Below are 23,032 nucleotides of genomic sequence, written 5' to 3'. Positions count from 1 at the left end.
TCTAGACAATCCCCAGAACAACTCTGACTCAGTTTCCCCTCTGAGAGGACAGCTGGGGCTTGGCAGGGAGGGACCATAGCCTGTACACTTTGTCACCAGCCAGGCTCAGCCCCTTCACCTCCCGCCACGTCAGGGTGATGGGGAGACCCCCCCGCCCCTTCACACATCCTGTTTTTCATTCATTGTTTCCAGGTGGGCCCAGAGGAAAGTGGAGGCACGGGAGAATTTTGTAGGAGGATCAGTGAGGAGCAAAAACAGGAAGGGGTTGGGAGCAGGCCATGGAAAATTCACTGCCAGGAAACAGAGGCCAGCATCTGGTTTGCATTAGGCTGAGAGAGCTTCGAAGCCCAAAGCTTGAGTGAGAGATATTGTTATCCATGCGCAGGGCAGGCGGGGTGTGACTACCCGTCAGGAACTGGCAGCTTCTCCCAGCGGGAACTCAGAGGCTGACAGGAAAAAAGAGGGAAGGCGAGGGAGAAGGGGACAGGAAACTCAGTCTCCACTGTGGCTGCCACCTCATGAATGTTATCTTCTTTGATATTCACAACTTCACAGGGGAGAATTGTTCCCATTTTTATAGTTGTGGGGATTGAGTCCCAGAGAGGTTAAGTGACTTGCCCAAGGTCACACAGCCAAGGGAACGGCAGAACTCCCGATTAGAATTCAGGCCAAATGAGATAGGGTGGAACACTCAAACCATCCCACGGGTGGATTGAGGCTGACTGTGTGCCAGGCAAGGGGCCACTGAGGATTTGGTGATGAGCGCGGGCCAGCCTCTGCCCATGGGGTGACTCAGTTCATGTGGGGGGTGTCTGACAGTGCCATGGGGCACTGTTCATGACACAAGGTGGACCACGTGTCTGAGGGCTCCTGCCCAATGCCTGCAGAGGAAAAAGCAATCCAGAGGGGAAGGTTTCCTGGAGGAGGGGGTATGAGCAAAAGAGAATTTTATCAGAGGGAGTGGGTTGGAGTGGAGGATGCAGAGAGGGAGTAGTGTGAGGAACGTGGGAAGAGGGGCCGTGTAGGGCATGTCTGGGCAATAGCAGCTGGCCTGGTGTGCCTCAGAGGGAGAGATTCCATTTTATAGTTGGGGAAACTGCAGCATAGAGCCTGATGTGCCCAGAGGTTCACAGTCTGGGAGTGGGGTTGAATCCAACCTCTCCGACTCCAACCAGGTCTGCGTTCCTAACTGCTACACCATCTGGTCCCTTTTTGCTGGTGGTTAATAGTTTTAAGGGGATATTGAGGCCAGGGACCACAGGGCAGCGGGGGCCTTGCCCAAGGCCACACAGCCAACTAGTGACAGGGTCAAAGCTGGACAGGCTCTTTCCAACTTGCCAACCTGAGTGGGAAGAGGACAGGCAGCCCCATCCATGGGCCCGGTAAAAACCTGGGGCCTTAGGTATGTAGAGGGAGGCTCCCACCTCCCTTCAAGGTATCTCACCTTCCTTAGGAGGGGGGCCCAGCATCATATGCTATCTGCTGAGCCACAGGAGTTAATAATTACTGGGTTTAAGGAGCCAGAGGCCTGTCTGGGAGGCGCCTCCCTCACAGGCCACTGCTCCTCAGAGATAGCAAAGGTTAGTCTGAGTCTCAGCCTGGGAGTGGGGAAAAGGCTCCTGCCACCTCCCCGCTTGGCAGTCTCCAGAGACACTCTCGGTCTGGCCCTCCAGCCATGGACCCCGCTAAGGAACGCACTGAGTGCCCTGCCCGAGAAAAATGCCCTGTGTTCCTGGCAATGAGCTCAGGGACTGTCCGCTACGCCCCATCAGGTTTGGGCCTTGCACTCAAGGGCAACTTGGGAGAGCAGCCCTGGGACACAGACAGGTGAGCGGAGGGGATGGGGGAATCTTGCCGCTCAGCAGGGGCATTGGGGGAGGGGAGAGAGGCGGGGCTCCAGACAGGGGACTGGCATAGAACTATGAGGAATTTCATGAGCATTCTACAAGGTCGGCACCAGGGGTGGCCCTGATTGTCTTGTCCAACTTGGTGGTTGTACAGATGTAGAATCTGAGGCTCAGAGCGGGCAAGACACTCATTCTTGGTCACACAGTGAACTGAAGTCCAGAATCAGGGCCTGGGTCATCTAGGCTGGCAGTCTTCTGGATGGGTCTGTGGCCAAGGCTGCCAGGCTGGGGATAAGGATGGCAGGGGTGAGGGGGAAGTTTGGGAAGGGCAGAGGCTTGGGGGCAGAGGACACACCTTTTATATTTTCCTCCCCACCTGCCGGTCAGGCACCTAGTAGGTTCCTCTTGTTGCCCGACAGCATGTAGCTGCGGCTGCCAGAGAGCCCCTCTGGTTTCTGGGCTGTCTTTTCAGAAAACCGGTATAAGGGGTCACAGCCCCTCCATCCCTGGCTGTGTGACATTGGGCAGGTTCCTTAACTTCTCTGAGCCCATCTTTTTCAACTGAGGAGTTGTGGGAGGAGCTAGTGAGGCCTTGGGAGTCCTAAGCAGCTGCATAGATCATGGGATATTTTTGGCTAGTAATTGGGGTGGTGACAGTGACCCCACACTTGTCCTTCAAAGCCTCACTCAAGAGTCTCCCCAGCCCACCAGTCCTCCCGGGCTGAGGACCCTTCCTCTGGGGCCATAGCCCTGGACTGACACCCCCTCCACCCCTTATCTCCCACCAGTCCGGGTTACCACAACTTGGACCAGGTCTTATCTCCTGCATGGGCTTGTGATGACTTGGAGGGTAAGCGCCCTGTTCTGAGCTCCTTTTGTGTCATCCCCTCCCCATTCCCCTAAAGAGTGAACAGAGCAAGGTCCAGGAAGACAGCAGTTGCTCAAGACTATTTGGAGAAGGATTCGTCAACAAACATAATGACATCTGCTTTGGGCCAGAGCCTGGGCTGGGCTGCGGTGGGTGGAGAAACACAGCCCCAAGGAGGACCTGGTCCCTGCCCTTGGGAAACCACAGCTGTGGAAACAATTGCCCTGCAGAGTGAAGGAGGTCTGGGCAGAATGAAAAGGACGTCACAGAGGGCTGCCCAGGTTGTTCACTGCACAAGGTACCAGCCAAGGGGGCATGAGAGCCAGACATCAAGTCTGGCTTGTCCTCCACTCACCAAGTCCTGTACCTTGGCATGGGCCATGCCCACCTAGGAAAGGAGTACCGTTCTCTAATTTGAACTAAGATACCATTCACTTGGCAAGGTGTGCCCTGGGCAGGCAGTGGCCCTGGAAGCGGGGGTCCCCACCCCACATCTCTCCACTGTACTGGAGCCCCAGGAGGACAGAGCCTGTGTCTATGCAGTTTCCTTTTGGGTCCCCAGCCCTTGTACGGCCCATAGTTTGTGCTCAGAAGGGGTGGTTGAATGCATGCATTCAAAATGCGTGCCCCAGATGAAGACCTGATAAACTCAAGCCTGGGGCCCCAGCTCGGGGTCTGAGGGTAGTGCCCCAAGTTCTAGCAATATCTGGAAGGGAAGTACTTCCTCCCATCCTCCCAGGCCTCCTCTAGACACGGAGGCTGGGAGCCATGGTCCCTGGCAGGAGAGAAGTGGGGTTATGCTCTCACTGGATCAGCCCCAGGCTGAAGTTGAGGCTGATGGTCAGGGCTCAGGAAAGGTGACAGAGGGACAGAGGGGTTGAGGGACAGGCTAGACCAGCGTTCAGGGAATTTGCAGAGGATGTGGGACCTGACAGGTGTGTGTGTGTGTGTGTGTGTGCGCGCGCGTGCGCAATTCTCCCAGAGAGTAGACGGTGGGCAAAGGTAAGGATGGGCAGTATCTGTTCAGAGCAGGAAGGGAGGCCCCTGGTTGGCGGCGGGAGGGGGGGGGGAAGGGGCGGGGTTGGGGTTGAAGACTTGGGCCAAAGGTGGGGCCTCCCTCAGAAAAAGCACTCAGTAGGAGTGAGAAAACTAGTTTTGGGGTCAGCCCCGCTTCTCACCAGGAGGGAAGTTGCCCAGAGACAGGCGCAGAGCAGGGAGGCCAGGGAAGGAGTGATGGCCGGAGGGCCGGGTGAGGGGGTGGGAGGGTGTCTGCCGGCCTTGAGTGACAGTCCGCTAAGAATCTGGGAGCTGAAAGCCCAAAGCCATGGTAGGCTCTTGAGCAGAGGTGGTCCTGGGAGGGTGCTGCGCTGGGCCGCGCTGGGCGCCGGATGTCTGGAGCAGAGTAAGCTGGGAGCGCCGGAGAGCAGTGCTGGCCGCAGGATGACTGGGACCCGCTCCTCCCCCACTCGGGCCGTCGCACCGTCCGGGGAGGCGGCCGGAGCGGGGCTGGGCCGGGAGCGCGCGCGAGTTCTCCGCGTCGGCCGCCGGAGGGGCGGGGCAGGCACGTGTCCTTGGGCCACCCCTCGGCCACGTGACCCGCCGAGGGCAGGGTAGCAGAGGGACTGGGGGCCGGGGCGCGAGCCCGGGCCGCACAGACCCACAGGCAGCGGGCAAGACTGACAGGCGGCGGGGCAGCCTGGCTGGCCCGGGGCGGAGTCGGCTGCGGGCGGGGACGCGGCGGGGGCGGCGCGGGGAGATCGCTGGGCGATCGCGGCGGCGGCGCGGGGAACCGACGCCCGGGCGCCCCGAGTCGCCAGTATGTGGAGCGGGTAGGTCCGCGCGGGGTCGGGCCGCGGCTGCCTCCGGGGGTGGGACGGTGCGCGGGGGGGTTCCCTGCAGTGTGTTCACCCCTACCGGGAGGTGCTCTACGCCCCCATCCCTGCCCGTGCTGTAGCACGAGGACTGGCGAGCCGGTTTGGGGTGGAAGGACATTCGGCATGGAGGGCTCAGGGGGGTCTCTCTGGGGGCAGGAGTTGTGAAGGGTGGGCTGCTGACCGTCGCGGAGTGACAGCGCCAACTCCTAGCTTGTCCGCGCAAGTGAGATGGGGGCAAGGGGGTGTGCGGCGGAGTGCAAGCCAGAGTAAGCCTGGGATCAGCACCTAGAGGAGGGACCCCCAGGCTGAGTGAACCCTTGAAAAGCAGTGCATTTGCGAAAGGGGGGACTGGGTCTCTGCCACATTCGCTTGCAAGTTGGTGAACTTCCATCTGGGGCTCCTGGAACCTGCTGAGCTCAAAGGTGGGGGGGACCTCCCTGCAGCCTGGAGGGGTGCAGCGCAGACTCTGGGCCCTGGACTAGTGGCTCCAGTACCCATATCTGTTCCTTGATTCTTAGGGGTGGTCCCAGTCCCTGGGCAACCAGGTGTGGGACCCTTTCCCTGTAAGTGCAGAAAAGCTGTGGCCTTCTCATGGAGTTGGGTAAACACTTCTTCCTCCCCATAGCCTGGAAAGACCAGGTCCTGGCAGAGCTGTGGCCAGAGTGGGGGTGGGTTGTACTCCTGGAAAGAGCGGGGCCAGATGGGTGGTCCCAGGACAGGGCTCCTCCCAGCCACAGCCTGGGGAGTGAGGGAAGCCCCACTGGAGAGGCTGGCGGGCTGGAGTGTTCTGATGCAGGCTAGATCCACTTTACTCCATGGCACCTAGCGAAGTTCGGAGTTCGAGCTGAGATGCTAGGGGAGGACTGGGGGAGTCATCCCCAGCAGGGGCTCCTGAGAGAATGGGCTCCTGGTAGGGGTGAGGTGTGGAGACACGTGAGACTCTTAAAGGGAGAGAGTTAAGCAGAGCCTGGATTCTTGTGGAATTGCGCCCTGGGGGAAGGAGACTGAGCTTACGGAGAAGGTGGTTGGTGACAGCTGGAGAGGTCGGGGCGATCCCACCTGGGGTAAACCGTGCTTGAGGAGCTTCTGGAGGAAGCTCGTGACCCCTTGTGTTGGGTGCGCCCAGGCAAAACACAGCCACCGAGTTGCTGTGTGATCTTGAGAGTATGGCCTCACTGCCCTGAGCCTCAAGGTGAAATGTGTGGGTTGTGTGGTGGAGGTAATCCAGGCCCAGAGAGTGTCCTTTCCTGGAGGCATCCAGGCTGGAGCCAGACAGACAAGTCTGGGAGGTGCCAGTAGATGGATGCTCACTTTAAAGACTGGATCCAAGAGTCCCAGGACCGTTCTGGATGGACCAGCCTGCCAAGCTGACCCCCGCTTGATCCTAAGTGTGGCTTACTTGGATCCCCCAGGGTGTAGCTGGGTGCAGAGCACATAGTAGGTGCTTCATAAATGCGGATGGAAAGCATGAGGGGCAGAATGAGGAGCTGGGCATCTGGGGAGTGAGAGGCAGAGTTTTGGGGTTACCTTGAGCTCTGCCTTTTCATGGCCCCCTTACTTGGATGTTGGAGGCAGGGGCCAAGCTGCCAGCACCCGCTGGGGTCCTGGTGTCCTACGAGCTCACGCAGACCCCAGCAGCAGCTGGGAGGGATGCTGCTCAGGTCACACTTGCCCAGGTAACTGACTGAGCTGCTGTGACACCTCTGGGTGAGTGCATACTTGGGATCCTTCCTTCTAGACTAGGAGGGGTGAGGAGTTGGTGACTCTGGCTAAGCCATTGATGTCTCTGGGGCTTGGTTTCCTTACCTGGAAGACAACAGAGATACGTCTCTTGGGTGACTGCTCTGTTAATGGCCAGGTCATAGTGCCAGTTCACCTTCTTGGCCCTGGACCCAGGGCTGCTCCCCTGGCGTGGGTGGAAGTGGCAGGACTCTACAGGAGCTCAGGTGGACCCTCTTCCTTGGGACTCCTTGAGTGTGGGCCCTGAACTCAGAACCCAGAGGTGGCTCCCCCAAAACAGGACTGCTCCCCTCCCCCTCCCCCCAGTGTCCCCTGTCCATAGTCTTGGGTGCCAAGCCGGCTTCCTGGTGATGGGGTGAGGATGGTGACTGGGGTACTTCTGCTGCTAACACAGTGCTGGGCACTTGAGACTTGGTCATCAGAGCCGAGAGTTTGGGTTCTGGGCTCATTTTCTGCCACTAAGTGGCCACATGACATTGGTGTAGCCCCTCAGTCTCGGTTTCCCCATCTGACAGATGGGGCTAATCATACCTCCCTAGAAAGGGAGGGACAGGCTCTGATAGACGCCCAGGAATGAGAAAGACCACCCCAACCTCCCAGGGATGGGAGACTGTGTCTTTGCTGCAGGCAGGATGCTGGGGAGCTGCAGGGCTACAGATGGGCTGTGAGATCTTGAGAAAGTCACCTAACTGTTCTGGGCCTTGGCTATCGTAAGGAGCTTGGATCTGTGAGGTCCTGCCTTTAAGGAGTAAGTCACAGGGAACTCCAGGCTCTGAAATGGCATCTGAAGCATGGCCTAGGGGCTCCAGGGTCAAGAGCAGGAGAAAGGGGTTTTGCGACCTTCACTGTCACCTCCTCCTGGAAGCCCTCCATGATTTAACTACCTCCCACCTCCCCCTCAACAGATGGAAATGTCTTTCCTGCTGTCCCTTAATCAGCACATCTGTCTGTGGCACTCAGTAGAGTCCTGCTTGTCCTAGACTCTCCCCACACGGGATTTGTGCTCAACAGGGTGGGGGAAGGGAAGCAAAATGAATTCAAGTGTGATGAGAAGGGGGCTTGGTGACGTGGCTGCCAGAATCTGTGCACATTGGGTGGGTCTGGGCCGGTGGAGCGCCTGGCACACGATAGGTGCTCGCTGCATATGTGTTGGATGTTTGAGGGCTTGGGGTGTCAGATTCTTATAGGACTAAACAGGCAGATGTGAGGTGTGTGCCATGTGCCCTGCTCTACCTCAGTAGAGGAGGGAGCCCTCCACCCTTTCAGGCCTTGTGCCACCTCCGGTGGAGACACAGGGCTGGATTCCCTCCCTCATCAGGGCTGGGCTGCGCTGGGCTGGGCGGGCAGGCCTGGGGCTATGGCAGGGAGAGGCTTGGCCTGGCCCCCCCTGCCTCAGGTGTTCTGACCTCCCTGCTTACCACCCTGAAGCTGTTCCTGACCTCCTCCTCCCTCCTACTGCCTGTCCTACCAGGCACACACCTGCTTCCCCCTTCCTGGAGCGGTCCAGGCCCACCCTCTCCTATACTGGGGGTCCCGCTTGGCTCACTTCCCGGCATTCTTCTGGTGCCACGTATGACACCGTTCTCCCATTCTTCTGGAACCCTCCCCTCCAGCCCCTCTGATGGCTCCTGTTCAGGTCTCCAGGCTGGCTCTCTGGCCCTCAGCTCCTCTCTCACCCATCCCTCATCCAGGCTCTGGGCTGCAGCTGCTCCCTCTGGGCTGGTGCCTCCCCTCAGCCACCACTTCCCAAATGCCTCAGCCACGCCCCTTACCTTCCCTGAAAGACCCCCTCCCAGTTCCTCAGTCATGTTGTGGGCACTGCTGTTCTCATTCACCTTGTCCTCCGTTTTTCATTATATTAATTACTGCAACTTTTTTTCTGTTCCCCTCTCCAGCCCCTGGTCCTCCCCTGATTTCCTCCCCACCCCCGCCCAAGTCTTTTGTCTCTGTGTGTCCCCTCCCAGCCCAGAGCCTGCCTGGCTAGAACAGCAGCCTTGGGTGGAACCGTACCACCACCACTCAAGTACTATCTCCAACTTCCTCAAACCCCCCGTCTGCATCCTGCCTCGCTTCTCTGAAACCACCATTCATCCCCTTTCCGCCAGTCCTGACTTTTTTGGGTGACAGTTCACATGATGCACTAGTGCCTGGACTCTGGGTTCAGTTTCCCCGCTGCCACTTCCTTGCTGTGTGTTCCTGCCAGGTCGCCATCCCTCTCTGAACCTCGGGTGCCTCGTCATTCAAACTGGGCTGGCGAGAGCATCTCCCTGTAGCAGCATCGCAGGTTAACACGTGATGACGTCTGTGGAGATGTGGAGTGGTGGGCTGGCGTGGACGTGAACAGGAGCTTGAGAATCTGATCTGTTTGTGGGTCTGGAGCTGAAGACTTGGCCACTCTGTAGGCTGAGCCTGGCTGGGCTTGCTGGTTGGTTGGGGACCCAACACATGAAACCTTTCCTGGGACCCCCCTGGCCTCGTTACGAGAGTCACTTGCCTGTCAGCCTCAGTGTCCTCAGGGCTTACTGGACCGCGCATAAGTGTATGAGCGTGATTCTGAACTGGGCCCCTGTGCCATGGCTGTTCCTGAGCTGCGCCCTGGGTCAGAATTCCTGCAGACCAGACCAGCTGTAGTCGCCCCGGAACCCGGGCTTGGTGGCCCCAGGCAGAGGGTGAGGGTCGCAGTCTGCCCTCCCAACCCTCTCCTTCCCCTGGTTTTCAGTGCTTTCTTCACTGGCTTCCCCGCTGCTTGCTTAATGAACCCACTGTGCCTGTTAGCACAGGGGAGGGGTCTTTAACTCAAAGAGGTGACCTGGGCACTCGGGGGGGGGGGGGCGGGGCGCAGAGAAGGGGAGGTTAGAGCAGAAGGACCCCATGGCTGGCTGGTTGGGCTGGGTCTGGGAAAGGGTATCCAGGACGCTACCTGGGCCCGTCTGGCCCCGGGAGTGGGCTCCGTTCAGGCCCTCCTGGCCCAGTGGGGTTGCTTTGTGACTGGGGACCATAGAATCCGGGGTGGGCCTCATTTCGCCATTTTTTCTGCTTGGGGACAAAAGCCCTGCTGGTCCTCCTAGGGGTGGCCTGGGGGGTGAGGATTGAGGTTACTGCTTTCCCCTGCCTTCTGTGTTTCCTGGGGAAGTCACCCAGTGGGGCCTTTCCTGTATGAACTGCCCTGGGCTCTAGGCCGCAGAGGTGGCTTCGGGATGGGGGATGTTGGCTGCCCCCACCTACCTCTGACCTTGACTCTTAGTATCTCCCACCCCCCTACCCGAGCAGACCCCTTCCTAGCCAGCCCTGCTGTGTGTCCTGGACACTGAACTCTGTGTCTGCAGGGAATGGGGTCCGAGAAGTTTTGTGCACAGGGCCATGGACCTGGACTGGAAGGGGAGGACCTGGACAGCAGGAGGACTCCAGTGGTAACCCGTGCTCGCCCAAGGAGTGAGCTCCCCAGCCCCCAGGCACTCACACCCGGATTTTCGGGCCTCTGGTCTAGGAGACTGAAGTGTGTGGAAGATAGCAGATTCTGGCTTGGGTGGACCCGAGGGGCCTGGGCTCCCTCCTTCGTCTGAACTTTGAGTCACGGGAGCTGCCTCATAGCCCAGAAGTGTGAGGGGCAGGGTCTGCAGATTTCAGTACAGAGTGGACCCTCCTTCCCTCCAGCTTCTGCACCCCTGGCCCAGGCATTGGGCATTTGGTGACCACAGGGCTGTCCTGCTGTTCCCACGCCTTCTGCCATGAGGATTTGCTCGTGGGCTTTTCCACCAGGGAGAGGGGGAGGGTATCACACTCTGTCTCAGGCCTCCCTGGACCACTGTTTCCTCTGGCTGCAAAATAGGGCGCCATCCCCCCAGAAGTAGGCCAAAGTGAGCCTGTTAGGAAAATGATGGGGGCTGTCTGGACGCACCCCCAGCCCGTGCCCTTGGGACCCGCTGGAGAGTCCTTCACTGTGGCCAGAGGCCCAGACCACACTGGTGGACGAAGCTCAGGCCTCGTGGGAGGGGCTGGCGGCCTTGTTCCCCTAGGCAGGCGGTGTTGGCAATGTCAGGGTGGTCCTTGTTGTGGGGCTAGGTGTGTGAGACCTGGGATCCTGCCCTGTGCCCTGTGCTGTCCCTGAGTCAACCCCTGCCCTTGGCCTGTAGTTCCTGCTCATTCTATGGTAGTGGGCAGTCCCGAGATGGGGTCCCCACCAAGCCTGAGTGACTGTGGCCATTCTCTCAACTGAGGAAGTGGGGCTGGGGCCCAGGCTTCCAGGTTCCCACAGTGGGTACATCCCCAGGGCCTGGGGTTTCAGGTGCAGGACACAAGAGCCTGGGCAGGGATGGTGGAGGTGGTGGAGGCACCTGGCAGATAGCCCACTATTTAACTGGCGCTGTAGCCAGTGACTTCCTCATTGGATTCTCAGTGTGTCCCTGCAGGTCTTAACCGCCATGCCACAGGCGGGGAAGCAGGTTGAAAGAATTTCAGCAACTTTCCCAGGGGCTCGCGTGGACCCCAGGTCAGAGGCTGGCATGGACCCGGCCGTGCCTGACTGGCCTGTGCTCTCAGCCACAGCTCCCCCAGTCCTGGCCTCCCTCCTGGGAGGCAGTTTCCTGCCTGAGCAGAGGCTGAGAAGCCAGTTTGGGCTGGAATTGGCTCAGATTTTCCCGTCACAGCCAGGGAGGAGCCTCCTGGATGCCCCTGGGTCCAGCGGCCCTTGATCCCAAGGCAGATGCAAAATTCTGTGGCCCACACCCCACCTGCCTGTCCGCTGTGGCTGGAGAGCTTTGGACCTGGGCTGAAGACCTGGCCGCCTGTCCCACCAGTGCCACCAACTAGCTGTGTGGCCCTGGGCAAGTCCCATTACCTCTCTGAGCATCCGTCCCTCAACTATAGAATGGGAACAATACCACGAATGCTGCTGAGATAACATGGGCAGAGCACCCTGATGAGTCCCCTGGGTGCAGACCCCAGCCTGGGGCTGCCACAGTACTGCCCCAAGCTTCAGGGACCCCCCCACTTCCCGACTAGACCCCCCCCCCAAGCAAAGTATTAGGAAAGATCCCTGTCCGGCATAAACACTGTTGATGGAGCGGTGGGTGTGTGTTCCCACTTTATTCATCAAAGCCCCACGTCCTAGCAAGGCAGGACCCAGCCCCAGGAACCTTGAGGCCACACTCGGGGCCAGTTCCAGCAGACGGCAGGCTGGGCTGGGCAGCTGGACAGGGCCATGCGGAGGGTCGGGAATGGGCTCATTGCTGGGGTCCCTGAGTGCCCTCTGTGTTACCTAAAGGCAAACTGAGGCTCCGGGGCTGCTTAGTGACTGTCCCAGGGCCCAGAAGACAGGGAGGTGGGACCGGACAGACCCTGGCCTTGTGCTACTTCCCCTCCGCGATCCTGAATTTCATGACCCCTTGGCCCTGTCTTTCCTCCCTCCCGTGTGGGCCCCTCTTGGCCCCCTGCCCTCCACTTCCCCACTGCTATCAGCAGCCCAGCCCCCAGCCTCGGCCCAGCCACTGCAGCTCAGAAGCTTGCTGGCTCAGGAGCCGCCAGCTTTTGCTGAGTGAGCGAGTCCAGGGTGCTGTCTTGGCACAAACCACCACGGCCCAGCCCGCTCCTCCCCTCCCTCCTCAGGGTCTGCTGCGAAGGGGGGCGCGTGGATGGGAGGCGGGCAGCGGCTGGCGGCCCCCACCCCGCACCGCCTCTAGGGTCTTCAGCTTCCAAGGGAGGAGGGTCCTGAGGCCCAGAGAGAGGGGGTGTTGGCCTGAGGTCACAAGGCAGACCAAACAGAGAGCTGGGACTGCCCCCCTGCATGGCCCAGAGAGCAGGAAGTGGGGCTGCCTTGCCTAGGCTGTTTGCAGAACCTTCCTGCCTCAGCTGGCCCTGCCTGCCCTGGCTAGGCCCTTCCTCTCTGGTCCACCCTAAATGGCGTCGAGTTTGCATAAACTATGCATGAGCCATAGCGATGAAGGCAGTTCCCACTTAATCGTCTCGTGTGCCAAGGTTTTCTGCACATCTCTGATCCACTCAGTGACCCTTGAGGTAGGGCCGTTGGGATTGTCCCCATTTTATACAGGGGGAAACTCGGGCTCTCGACACGCACACATTCACAATATCTGCTGGGCAAACAAGCACCTGCTGTGGTCCTGGGCTGGAGGGGATGGTTGACAAAGATGAATGAGTCCTGTCCTTGCCCCCAGGAGACCCTGCTCTTGGTCATTCTGCCCTTGTGACAACCCCCGTGATGGCCTATTTTACAGATGGGGAGACTGAGGCCCAGAGTGGCAGGTGCATTGCCCGAGGCTGGTCCCTGGCCTCAGCTCTCTAGCTCTCCAGGCCTCGGGACACCACCCTGTATCTGCTCTTTGCCTCACAGCCAGCCCCACCCGGACGAGGGCCACCCACCGCCCCTTGAAGCTGTCCCAGTCCCCTGGAAGAGTGTGGGCCCCTGCAAAAGCCACAGGGATTCAGACCTGGTGGAGACCCCTGCAGGGAAGGAAGCCCAAGGCGAGGAGGACCCTGCGGCCACCCGGCTGGACGTGTTGCGTCTGCGTAGCTCTTCCATGGAGATCCGAGAGAAGGGCTCAGAGTTCCTGAAGGAGGAGCTGCACAAAGCCCAGAAGGTGGGCTCTGAGGGCGGGGGCGGAGTGGGGGGGGGGGGTGGTGAGGGGCCGGCCTGAGGGGCCGTGGGCTCTCGCCCAAAGCCCAGAGACGTCACGTTCCTGTCAAGGCCACCTACATGCCAGGCCTGTGCTGGGCAGGAGGGCAGCCCAAACGAAGGAGAAACAGTTTTTCTTGTGACTTTGAAACGACTTTTAGAAGTCATGACATCTCTGAAAACCGTTCCCAGGCTCTAACAAACTGACGGTTGGGGTTCAACTTCACGCTCTGAGCTAAATGGAAAAAGCATATTCTAATCTGTAGAAGCGCAGAGGAGGCAAGCTCGGGGCCCTGAGGCGCACGTAAGGCGGCCCCGGGAGTGGCGCCAGGCCCGGGGCCGCTGGGGGCTCACAGCGCCCTCCCTCGTGCCCACGCCCGCCCCGCAGGAGCTGAAGCTGAAGGATGCGGAGTGTGAGCGGCTGTGCAGGGTGCGCGGGCAGCTGGAACGGGAGCTGGAGGAGCTGACGGCCAGCCTGTTCGAGGTGCGGGGTGGGGCGGGGCGGCGGGCAGGGGGCGGGGCAGCTGGGCGTCCGTCCGCGCCTGCCTCTCACGTGGAGCCCGCCGTCCTCCCAGGAAGCCCACAAGATGGTCCGAGAAGCCAACATGAAGCAGGCGGCGTCAGAAAAGCAGCTGAAGGAGACGCGGGGCAAGGTGAGGCACGCGCCGGCCCAGACCTCCTGCCCACTTCTGAGCCCTGCGAGCGCCGGCCTCCGCCACCCGATCGGACCCTTGCATGGACTGGGGGGCCAGCAGGGAGGGGCAGAGGCATCCGAGATGGCCCCACTGAAACGTTCCCGCTGGAGTGGGAGCCCAGCTCCCTGGGACTCGAGCTGTGTTTCTGCTGTACCACGGAGACCTTTCTGGGGGCCTTTTCAGGGGCTGGGAGGATCCTGTGGCCATTGTAATTTCTTTTCCTCCGTCCCATACCCCCTTTACAAAGCAGAAACCTCAGTCTGGCTGTGTGAGCCTGGGCAAGTAGCTTTATCCCTTGGAGTCCATTTACCCATCTGTAAAATGGGAGGGCTGGGCTGTTCCTGGCTCCTGGGGGCCCCTCAGTGGGAGACCCAGCCAGCTCCCAGATACGTGCACCTAACAGTCCTGGCTCCCAGTATGACCTCAGCCAGGCTGTGTCTCCTCTGAGCCTCAGTTTCCCTATCTATGGAAAGGGTATCTCAGCCCCCAACCCAGAGGCTGTTCCGAAGATAACGGGTGGAGTTAGGTGCTCAGGGTGGTCTTTCCTGAGCTGGGGTGGCAGGCAGTGGCAGCTGGGGCAGCCTCAGCCCTGGGTTAATATTGAAAGCCATCTCTCCCGGCCAGATCGACATGCTGCAAGCAGAGGTGACAGCCTTGAAGACACTGGTCATCACGTCCACACCAGCCTCTCCTAACCGCGAGCTCCACCCACAGCTGCTCAGCCCCACCAAGGCCGGACCCCGCAAGGGCCACTTGCGTCATAATAGCACCAGCAGCGCCCTCTGCCCCGCCGTGTGCACCGCGGTAGGACACGCCCCCAGCCCGGACAAGGAGGGCAAAGAGGTGAGGGGCAGCGGGCAGGCAGTGGTCACTGTCAGCCAGGCAGCGGTGCCCAGTGGGGACCCGCCTGGACCCCGCTGTGTGACGGGGAGCGTGTCCTACCCTCTCTGGGCCTCTGTGTCCTCTGGCTGTGAGGGCTGCCTGAATTCCCTGTGATAGGAGGTATTGGGCCCCCAGTAGGGTACGTGGGGCACCTGGTCCAGGCGGGACAATGGCTGTGATGTCCTTGGCCATGGGTCTTTGGGCAAGTGAAGCCGCCTGTCAGCACCTCAGTCTCCTCATGTAAATGGGGTTTCCTGGGGCCACAGGACGTGGGTGTCAGGAGCTCAGCTCAGGGCTGCACCCAGCGGATGCCCCTGAAGGCTGTAGTGGGATTCAGCTTCCTGGAGTCTCTGATGCCAAGGTGGCCCCAGCTCTGCCCTGCCCCAGGCCTCCCGAGCATCCAGGGAGGAGGTGCGGGCCAGGCCTCTCCATCCCCTTCTGAGCTCTAAGCTTCCGGCTGGACTCTAATAATCTCCTTCCTCTGTCTGTCTCTGTGCACCTGTCTGTCTGTCTGTCCTGCCGGCCCAGCCCGGGCTGCCCCCTCTCCTCTCCCTGCTCCTCTGCGTGATCCCCAGCAAGGCGGTTCACCTCACCTACGAGCCGGCCTGGCAGCTCCCACCTGGGGAGCTGCCCGTGGGCCCCACCTCTGCTACCTCTCTCTCCTTTTCCCGACAGGTAAAGGCTCCAGAGAGGGGCTGCTCCCTCTGCCCCCTCCCAGCCTCTCCCTCTGCATGTGCCCCAGGGCAGCCAGCAAGTTGTGTGTGTTCCTTTCCGTGTGTGCATGCCTGTGTGTGCTGTGCGTCCCGTCAGGTCCCTGTGTGTACCTGCGGGTACCTGCAGCGTCACTCTTCAACTTACCCTCCTCAAGGAGGCAGCGAGGGTCTTCAGAATGAGACCCTGGACCCAAGTCTAATTCTCTAGGCCAAGAAACTGGCAACACACCTCCAACACACTTGGAAGTGAAACTTTTGAGTTCCGAATCTAAATTCTTCTGTGCAAGGGGAAGAGAAGAGTTCTTCTTTGGGACTCGGGTCCCCTGCATGGCTACAGGGGACAGGCCCGCTGGGGTCTGCACTGCATCCTCCCTGGCTCCCCACCTCCTGGGGCTCTGCCTGTCTCTGCCATGCTGGCCCCCCAGTGCCCTGCCCCACCTGCTCACCTTCCCCCACAGGTGGACACGACACTGTTTGCAGAGTTCCAGGCCTGGAGGGAATCGCCCACCCTGGACAAGACCTCCCCCTTCCTGGAAAGGGTGTACCGGGAAGACGTGGGCCCCTGCCTGGACTTCACCATGCAGGAGGTGAGGCAGACAGAGGGTGGCCCACCGGGGGGCCCGGCCCTGCAGCCGGCGGCCAGCCCCTCACCACCTCCCACTCCGCCCTGCTCTACCGCAGCTCTCAGCCCTGGTACGGGCCGCCGTGGAGGACAACACGCTCACCATCGAGCCCGTGGCTTCACAAACACTGCCCGCGGTGAAGGTGGCCGCTGTCGAGTGTGGCCGCACCAAGTAAGCTTAGCGCCCTGCCCCCTGGGAAAGGCCCGCATAGCCTTGGGCTGCACCAAGGGGGTGGCCAGGGAGGACTGAGCCTCAGGCCTGCCTGCCAGGTCCTGCAGAGGGACCTGGGGTTGGGCAGGGGCACCTGACCAGAGAGGGATAGTGGCTGCCTCCGCTCAAGGCAAGGAGGCATCTTTGGCAGACATGCTGCCTCTAGTCATGGAGCCGGGGTCTCCCCCTTCCTGGCTGGCCTGACGTGCATCTCTCTCCTACCCCCTCTCTCCCACAGTGGGTTCCGGGCCCCGATTGACACGTAAGTGACGTCATTTTTCACTCCACCTCCTGACAATGACCCGATGGCCCTGGCATCTTGTCCTCCCTGCTTCTCAGCTGGCATTGGGCAGGGCCAGCAGCAGAGCAAAGCTGCCAGCATGGAGCAAGGGCAGGGACTGGGGCCTGCGAGGGAGGCCCCTGGGTGGGAGCCTTGTCACAGAGGGGAACATTTGAGCCGGGTTTTGAAAGACGAATAGCAGTTTGCTGAGCAGGGAAGGACCTTTCAGGCAGAGGCAACAGCATGAGTGGAGGTATGAGAAGCTGGAATATTAATGGAAACACCACTGGATCGGTGGGCAGAGCAGTGGAGTGGGTGGGCATGGGGTTGGGGCTGAGGCCACAGAGGGTGTTTGGGGCCAGAGTGTGAAGGCCTCAAATGAGGTTTGGGCTTTAACCCACTGAGGCCAGCATTTCACAAATCATCGATTAACGTTCCCTGAAAAGAGGGTTCCTTGGTCCAATCAGAGTCACAGTGAACCTGGAGGCAGCAAAGGCTCTGATAAGTCCTGCAACCAAGGAGCCTATTTAACCTTCCTTTACTCGGGATTCTCCATAACTATTTCCTGGGCAGTAGGGAAGCAGCAGGGAAAGGTAATGGGCTAGATGTGGGTTTTTGGAGTAGCCCCTGGCTGTAACATGGAGAAGAAAGGCGGAGATGAGGCAGAAGTCTGGTTGGAAGGAACTGAGGGCATCTGGGCAAAAGGTCCTATTGGCAGAACCTAGCCTGGGGACTTGGTGACCTAAGTGGAGGAGAGAGAAGACTCCTGCTTAGGAGGAAGGGGTGACTGGGTCTGAGGGCCCCAGTAAAGTAGGGGCAGCATTTTTAGGGGCGGCAGAGGGTGGAGCTTTGGTACACCTGGCCTGAGGTTGACCAAGCTCTCCTGCCCAGCAAGGGTGAGGTGAGGGGTTGAGGGATGGGGTCCAGCTTGGTTTAAAGGTCTCCCCCAGGGACTTCTGAGACTGCCCCCCTCCTTGGCCTGGCTCCAGGCTCCTTGGGAAGCTGGGACCAGGGGAAAGGATGCCAGGCCCCACCCTGATGTGTGTTTGCCTCCGCCTCCCTCTGTGCCTTCTCTGGCTGCTGCATCCTCCCCGGATGAGCTGGGTGGGCAAGCCCCAGCCGTCCCCATGGTCCTGAGGTCTGCTTTTCCCTAGTACATGTGCCCTGAGTGGCCTGGCCTGCGCCTGTCGTCACCGAATCCGGCTTGGGGACTCCGAGAGCCACTACTACATCTCACCGTCCTCCCGGGCCAGAGTGAGTCATCCAATGGGAGTGTTACCTGGCTCCTTAGAGGCTCCCTGGGCTGGGACTCTGAGCCCCAGGCTGCACAACCTACAATCTACAGAGCAGGGCACAGGCTCAGAGAGGTACGAGAATGACTTGGGCCACACAGCCAAGCCAGTGTATTTGTTTGCTGTTGCTGTGTGACAAGTTACCGTAAACTTAGTGGCATTGATTTATTATCTCACAGACTCCCTGGGTAGGAGTCTGGGCACAGCTTAGCTGGGTCCTCTGCTCAGGGTCTCATGGACTGCAGTCACGGTATCAGCGGCTGCACCCCTTCTGGAGCTCAGGGTCCTCTTCTGAGCTCACATGTTGTTGGCAGAAGTCAGTTCCTTGTGGTTGAAGGACTGAGGTAGCCATTTTCTTGCTTGCCGAAAAGTAATCATGGGAGTGACACCCATCAGCTCTGTCGTTTAATATAACCTAATTAAGGGAGTGACACTAGAGTTCCAAGCTCCTGACTCCTGGCTCCGGCCCCAGGCTTTGGAGAAGGTTCTGAGGCTTGTCTGGCACACAAGGCTGACAGTCAGCTGTGGGCTCTGAGGGGCCTCCAGGAATCCCAGCTTCTACCCTCACCTGCCGAGTGACCCAGGTGAGGGTCAGTGGATCAAGGGGCCTCACTGAGCTGGGATGAGGGTGGGGTGGACCCCTTTCCTCTGTCCCTTCAAAGACAGTGAAGAAGATTGGAAAGAACAAAAGTTTGGAAAACTCTGAAGCTTGGTGCAAAGGTGACGTGGTGTGGAAGGTCCTCTTAGAGGAACCATCTCCTCCCCTTGACCTACTAGAGGTGCCTGATTGGACTAAAGTGGGCAGATGGCCTCATCATCAGGCAGTAGATTGACCAGCACAGTCAGCTTGTCTGGTCCTGACAGCCTCTGCAGGGCAGCCCAGCATGTTGTTCTGGCAAATCCCCCAGCAGCGAGCTGAGCTCCCATTAAAGAGGGAGTCTGAGCCTTAGAAAGGAAAGGGGTGCACCCCAGGCCACTCAGCCTAGACCTGAGGTCTCCCCATCCTGGATCCAGTCTCTTAACTGCTGCAGTCTCCACCCCCTGCATCTGTGCCCAGAGCCTTGTTTGGTGGCCATGGGTCACCTCTGTTTTTTTCTGATCCCAACCAGGGGATCTGTGCCAGACGCTCCCATGCCTAGAAAATTACATCTAGAACCTTGTTCTGCCAGGCCTACGTGTCTGCTGTCCTGGGCAGAGCTGGGAAGGCAGAGGGGAAGGGTGTGAAGTTCTAGGATGTGGTCCCCACCCTGATGAGACCAAGGAGTGTGGAATCCATAGGGAGAAGAAAGTTCTGTCCCCAAAGCGCAGCCCTGGGGAGAGAGCCCCACTGCTCCCCACCATTCCCTAGTCACGGGCCTCTGGTAGGGCCTACTGGCCACTGAGCAACACCAGGGCCTGGGACTCAAGCTTCTCCTGCCCATCCCATCCGGCCCTATGCAGCCCCTCCTCAGCCCTCCCAGGAGGCACCTTTGCCACACTGGGTTAGTCCCCTCACCTGGCCTCTCTCACACCTCCCTGCCTTTGCCAGGGCCACCAACCCCCTGCACCCAATTTTGTCCCCCTGGCAAGGGCTCCTGTGTGTTTGAGGGCCCAGCAGGAGCATCGCCCGTCCCTCAGCTTTCTCCACTCCCCAGCCTGTGGCCCACACACACTTGATGTCCCTCCCCCAAAGTGCTGGGTATTCAGCATGGGCAGTTGTGGGCACAGCTGCCAGCTGCCTTCCACCCTGCTTTGGGTTGGGTACCCTAGAAGCAGGGCCTAAGATGGAGACGGTGTGCAATTCTCAGGTGGCAGAATGGGGGTGGGGGGAAGGACAGGCAAAGGTGAGGCTTCAGCTGGAGTCTGGCTTCAGCCTGATCCACAGGGGCTCTGGAGCCCAGAGTGGGTTCCACCCAGAGGCACGGGCGTGGCCTTTTATACCCAAGATGCCTGTCAGTCATTGGCTGAAGTCTGTGAGGGTATGGGGTGCAGAGGGGCACCAGCAGCCAACATTCTCAGCAGTGGGGAGATGGGGCCCCAGCCTGGGGAAGGGGCCTGGGAGGGGCACTGACAGCGCCCTCTCAATGGTATGAGAGTCTTCGTGACAGAGATCAGGTCTGAGCCAGCTCAGGGTCCCCAGTGCCTGGCACAGGGCCTGGCTCGGAGCAGGCCTCAGGTCAGACTGGGGGCTTCAGGTGGGGATCCAGGGCAGCCAGGTGAGCAGCTTCTGATCCCCTCACCTTTCCTAGCATTACGAATAGCACCTGGTAAGGCCTGGCTGGCCGGGGCCTCCAGTAGCCAGAGCGAGCAGGCCCCTCAGGGGAGCGTGGATTCTAGGCAGCCTGCCCGGTTTCATCTTTGCAGCTCAGCCACTTAATAAGTGGAGGCTCCATGGCCTCTGCAGTCGTTGTGGGGTCGTTCTTGGAGCCTCAGCTCTCCCCACGTGTAGACTGGGAATGATAGGCACGTCTGCCGCACCGGATACGCGTACTTGATTACGCTTAGTTGTCGCTATCGTTTTTATTAGGAGTACTAGTATTGCTGCTGTTGACTGCAACGTTAGAGCCCAGAGTTATCTGAGTCTCACAGGACGTGGGTCTTCCCGCTCTGGTCTGCGATCTGCCCTGGCTTTTTTTTGGGGGGGGAGGGGGCAAGTGTGAGGGCTGGGGGGGTCACACCCTGCCCCCTCTGCCCACAGATCACGGCCGTGTGCAACTTCTTCACCTACATCCGCTACATCCAGCAAGGCCTGGTGCGGCAGGACGGTGAGCGCCCCCTGGTGGCCGCTGGGGGTGGCGCCCGGGAGGGGAAGGGCGGGGCGGGGCGGGGCGGGGCGGCCGGGCCAACCCCAGGGCTTTGCTGCCCCCCGTCGGAGGAGGACTCTGCGAGAGAGAAGGTCGTAGATTAGCAAAGCGATCCGGAAGCTCCTGTTGCTGAGCCCTGTGGAGAGAGGAAGAGCGGAAGGAGCCTCCTGGGCTCTGCCTTACCGGGAAAACCAGCCTGGTGCCCCCACATACCTGGATCCAGCTGCTTTTTCCCGTTCAGAAACCTCTCCAGCCCCCCGGGCCTGTAGCGACGGCATTCCTGTTACTGGCCTGGCTTACACGATGGGGCCTCCCCCTGTGAATCTCCTCCCCTCTCCCGCCGCGTGGACCTCCAAGTGGTGGCTGGACACGGCTCGCCCACCTCCCCCTGTAGACACTCCCCGCCCTTGCCCAACAGGTCCTCTGTCCACCCGTTGTCCCCCTGCCCCCATTCTGCCAGGCCAGGGACGGGCCCTGTGCAGGGTCGCTGGAGAGCCCCGGGAGCAGGGGTTGGAGAGCATTTGCAGTCTGTCCAAGTGTGTGGCAGTGTATACATGCGTGTGCGTGTCAGGCTGTGGAGGTGACCGTCAACCTCCATGCCTCCCGGGCTGCAAGCCCCCAGAGTGGAACCTCAAAGAGGTCCGGCTACTCACTGAGATCTGTCCTCAGGGACTGGGGAGTCCTAGGGTGCCCACCAGCTGCCCTAACCAAAGCTGGGGGAGAGGCCAGGCCATCTGCCTGAGGCAACCCTGAGTTGGGCACTGAGTGGGCCCAACTGAGTGGGCACTGAGCTGTCCACTGAGTGGGCACTGAGCTGAGTGGGCACTGAGCTGTCCACCCTCTGCCTGCAGCGGAGCCCATGTTCTGGGAGATCACAAGGCTGAGGAAGGAGATGTCGCTGGCCAAGCTTGGCTTCTTCCCCCAGGAGGCCTAGGTCATGGCCCAGGCCTGGAGGGGGGCTCTGAGCTGGAGCCAACACCTGCCCCAGGAGAGACAGACAGACGGGGTCCTAGAGCCAGCCCTGAGCCAGAAGCTGAACAGAGGGACAAATGGCCAGGCCATGGAGGCAGCACTGAGCCAGCAGCAAATGTCCATCCCAGGACAGGACCTCAGGAGGTGACCTCTCGCCCCTCGTAGTACTACAGCCACCAGGAGACTTTCAAGAAAGCACCAAAGACCAAGGAGCTGGGAGCCGTACAAAGGGCCTCAGCCCTTGGGAGGGCACCCCTGGGACAGCCAGCACCCCCTCCCCAGTCCTAGGAGCTGCTGCCTGCAGGTGCCTCACTGGCGAGATCTCCAGGGTATCTCCGCACCCCCTCCACACTTTCCTAAGCCCTGGGCACCAGCACCCCCTTGTGGCCATCCTTCACCTCGTTCCCAGGTGGGCCTGCTGTGCCCAAGGGCCAGAGAGCTAGGAGGAGCGGACGGGGCGCACGGGGGCCTCGCTGGCTGTCTTCCACTCCATCCTGTATCTGCCTGACAGTGATCCCAAAACATTCTTAAGATGTATCAGGGGCCCTTCTCCCGCCCGCCCGCTCGGCCTTCCTCCTTCCCGCCAGCTGAGCCCAATGCTGCAAGGAGCCTTCGCCCCCACCACTGCTGGGAGGATTGGGGCACTTTCCTCCCAAAGTAAAACACAGACAGGCCTCAGGATGCCCGGGCCTGTTTTCAGCTGTGGATGGCCATTCCGACGATGGAGGCTGAGATCGCCCAGCCCGGTACACAGGACTGGGGTGGGGCAGGCAGGACCCGGGCCCCTCCTCCCCCCTCACAGCCTACTCAGTACTGGGGTCCAACCTGGACACATCCCTCACCACGTCCGATTTCCTCCTCTGAATGGAATGTAACGCGATCTCTATTTAATAAAGGACGGCTTTGTTGGTAGAGGCCAGGCAGCCACGCGCCTTCACTCCTGCGCCCTGGGGCTTGGGCCAAGGCTTGGGCATCTGAAGGAATGAAACAAAATCCTTTCTTTGCCCGCCCTCGTGCTTGGGATTAAACCCAAATCCTGAAGGGATTGCTGGAGGGAGCACCAACCGAGTCCTCCCCAGTGTTCCTGGGGCAGTAGGTGATTGGGGGATGAGCCCGGCTCCCTCTCCCGAGAAGTGGTTTGCTGTCAGGAGAACGGGGGCTCTGTCGCTGCCTCACAGGGGATCTTGGGCAGATCCCCTTGCCATCTCCCTGCCAAGTGTCACGGAAGCCTGGAGCTCAGAGTCAGAGCATCAAGGCTGCCTGGTGCGTGCGTGCGTGCAGGGCAAGGCAGGATTGATTGGTGATGTCTGCCAGCAGCACAGCAAGGCCTGGGGTAGCTCTGGTTTTCCCCGCCCTGGTCAAGGGACAGTAGTCAGAGGTGGAAGAAGGTGGAGTCACCCGGTCCTCTGAGAACCCAGGGTAGGCCTTGAGAGGTGCCTTGTGGGGCCTGATCCCCTCCCCACAAGTAGGGATGTGGGCCCAGGCCAGTTGGTGTCCTTCCTTGTGGGGGTGGGACGTAGCAGCTTCTGGGTCAGTATTTACTGGGGCTGGTGATCCCTCGAGGGGACTTCTCTGTTGGCCTGAGACCTTGGGGCCACTCAGCTGGTAGGTCGAGGCCCCCCCAC

General features: G+C 60.2%; 1 protein-coding gene across 4 annotated transcripts; it reads left to right on the top strand.

Annotated features, from left to right (window-relative positions):
• Positions 1-1,624: 1,624 nt before the first annotated feature.
• On the top strand, positions 1,625-22,321 carry RAB3IL1 (RAB3A interacting protein like 1). Of its 4 annotated transcripts, none has more exons than XM_032641752.1 (11): positions 1,625-1,827; positions 12,676-12,922; positions 13,346-13,441; positions 13,533-13,610; positions 14,277-14,495; positions 15,706-15,834; positions 15,929-16,041; positions 16,319-16,342; positions 17,515-17,727; positions 20,330-20,396; positions 21,287-22,321. In XM_032641752.1, exons 1-11 carry the CDS (start codon positions 1,676-1,678, stop codon positions 21,317-21,319), a joined length of 1,371 nt encoding a protein of 456 aa, XP_032497643.1. In that variant the 5' UTR covers positions 1,625-1,675; the 3' UTR covers positions 21,320-22,321. The 4 variants fall into 4 exon arrangements, with proteins under 4 accessions (XP_032497643.1, XP_032497645.1, XP_032497646.1 ...); XM_032641754.1 differs by having other exon boundaries at positions 1,632-1,827; positions 17,515-17,614; XM_032641755.1 differs by lacking the exon at positions 1,625-1,827 and adding an exon at positions 4,270-4,544.
• The last annotated feature ends 711 nt before the right edge of the window (positions 22,322-23,032 follow it).

Source organism: Phocoena sinus, chromosome 8, assembly GCF_008692025.1.
Source record: "Phocoena sinus isolate mPhoSin1 chromosome 8, mPhoSin1.pri, whole genome shotgun sequence".
NCBI lineage: Eukaryota > Metazoa > Chordata > Mammalia > Artiodactyla > Phocoenidae > Phocoena > Phocoena sinus.
The sequence above is the reverse complement of the archived record's forward strand: the minus strand, read 5'-3'. Positions and strand labels throughout refer to the sequence as shown.

Excerpts from the sequence above, each read along its gene's own strand:
- RAB3IL1 (XM_032641752.1), top strand. The coding sequence starts at position 1,676 with ATGGACCCCGCTAAGGAACGCACTGAGTGCCCTGCCCGAGAAAAATGC. Across the intron at positions 12,923-13,345 it reads AGCTGCACAAAGCCCAGAAG|GAGCTGAAGCTGAAGGATGC; the intron begins GTGGGCTCTGAG and ends CCCGCCCCGCAG. Across the intron at positions 14,496-15,705 it reads CGGACAAGGAGGGCAAAGAG|GTGGACACGACACTGTTTGC; the intron begins GTGAGGGGCAGC and ends CTTCCCCCACAG.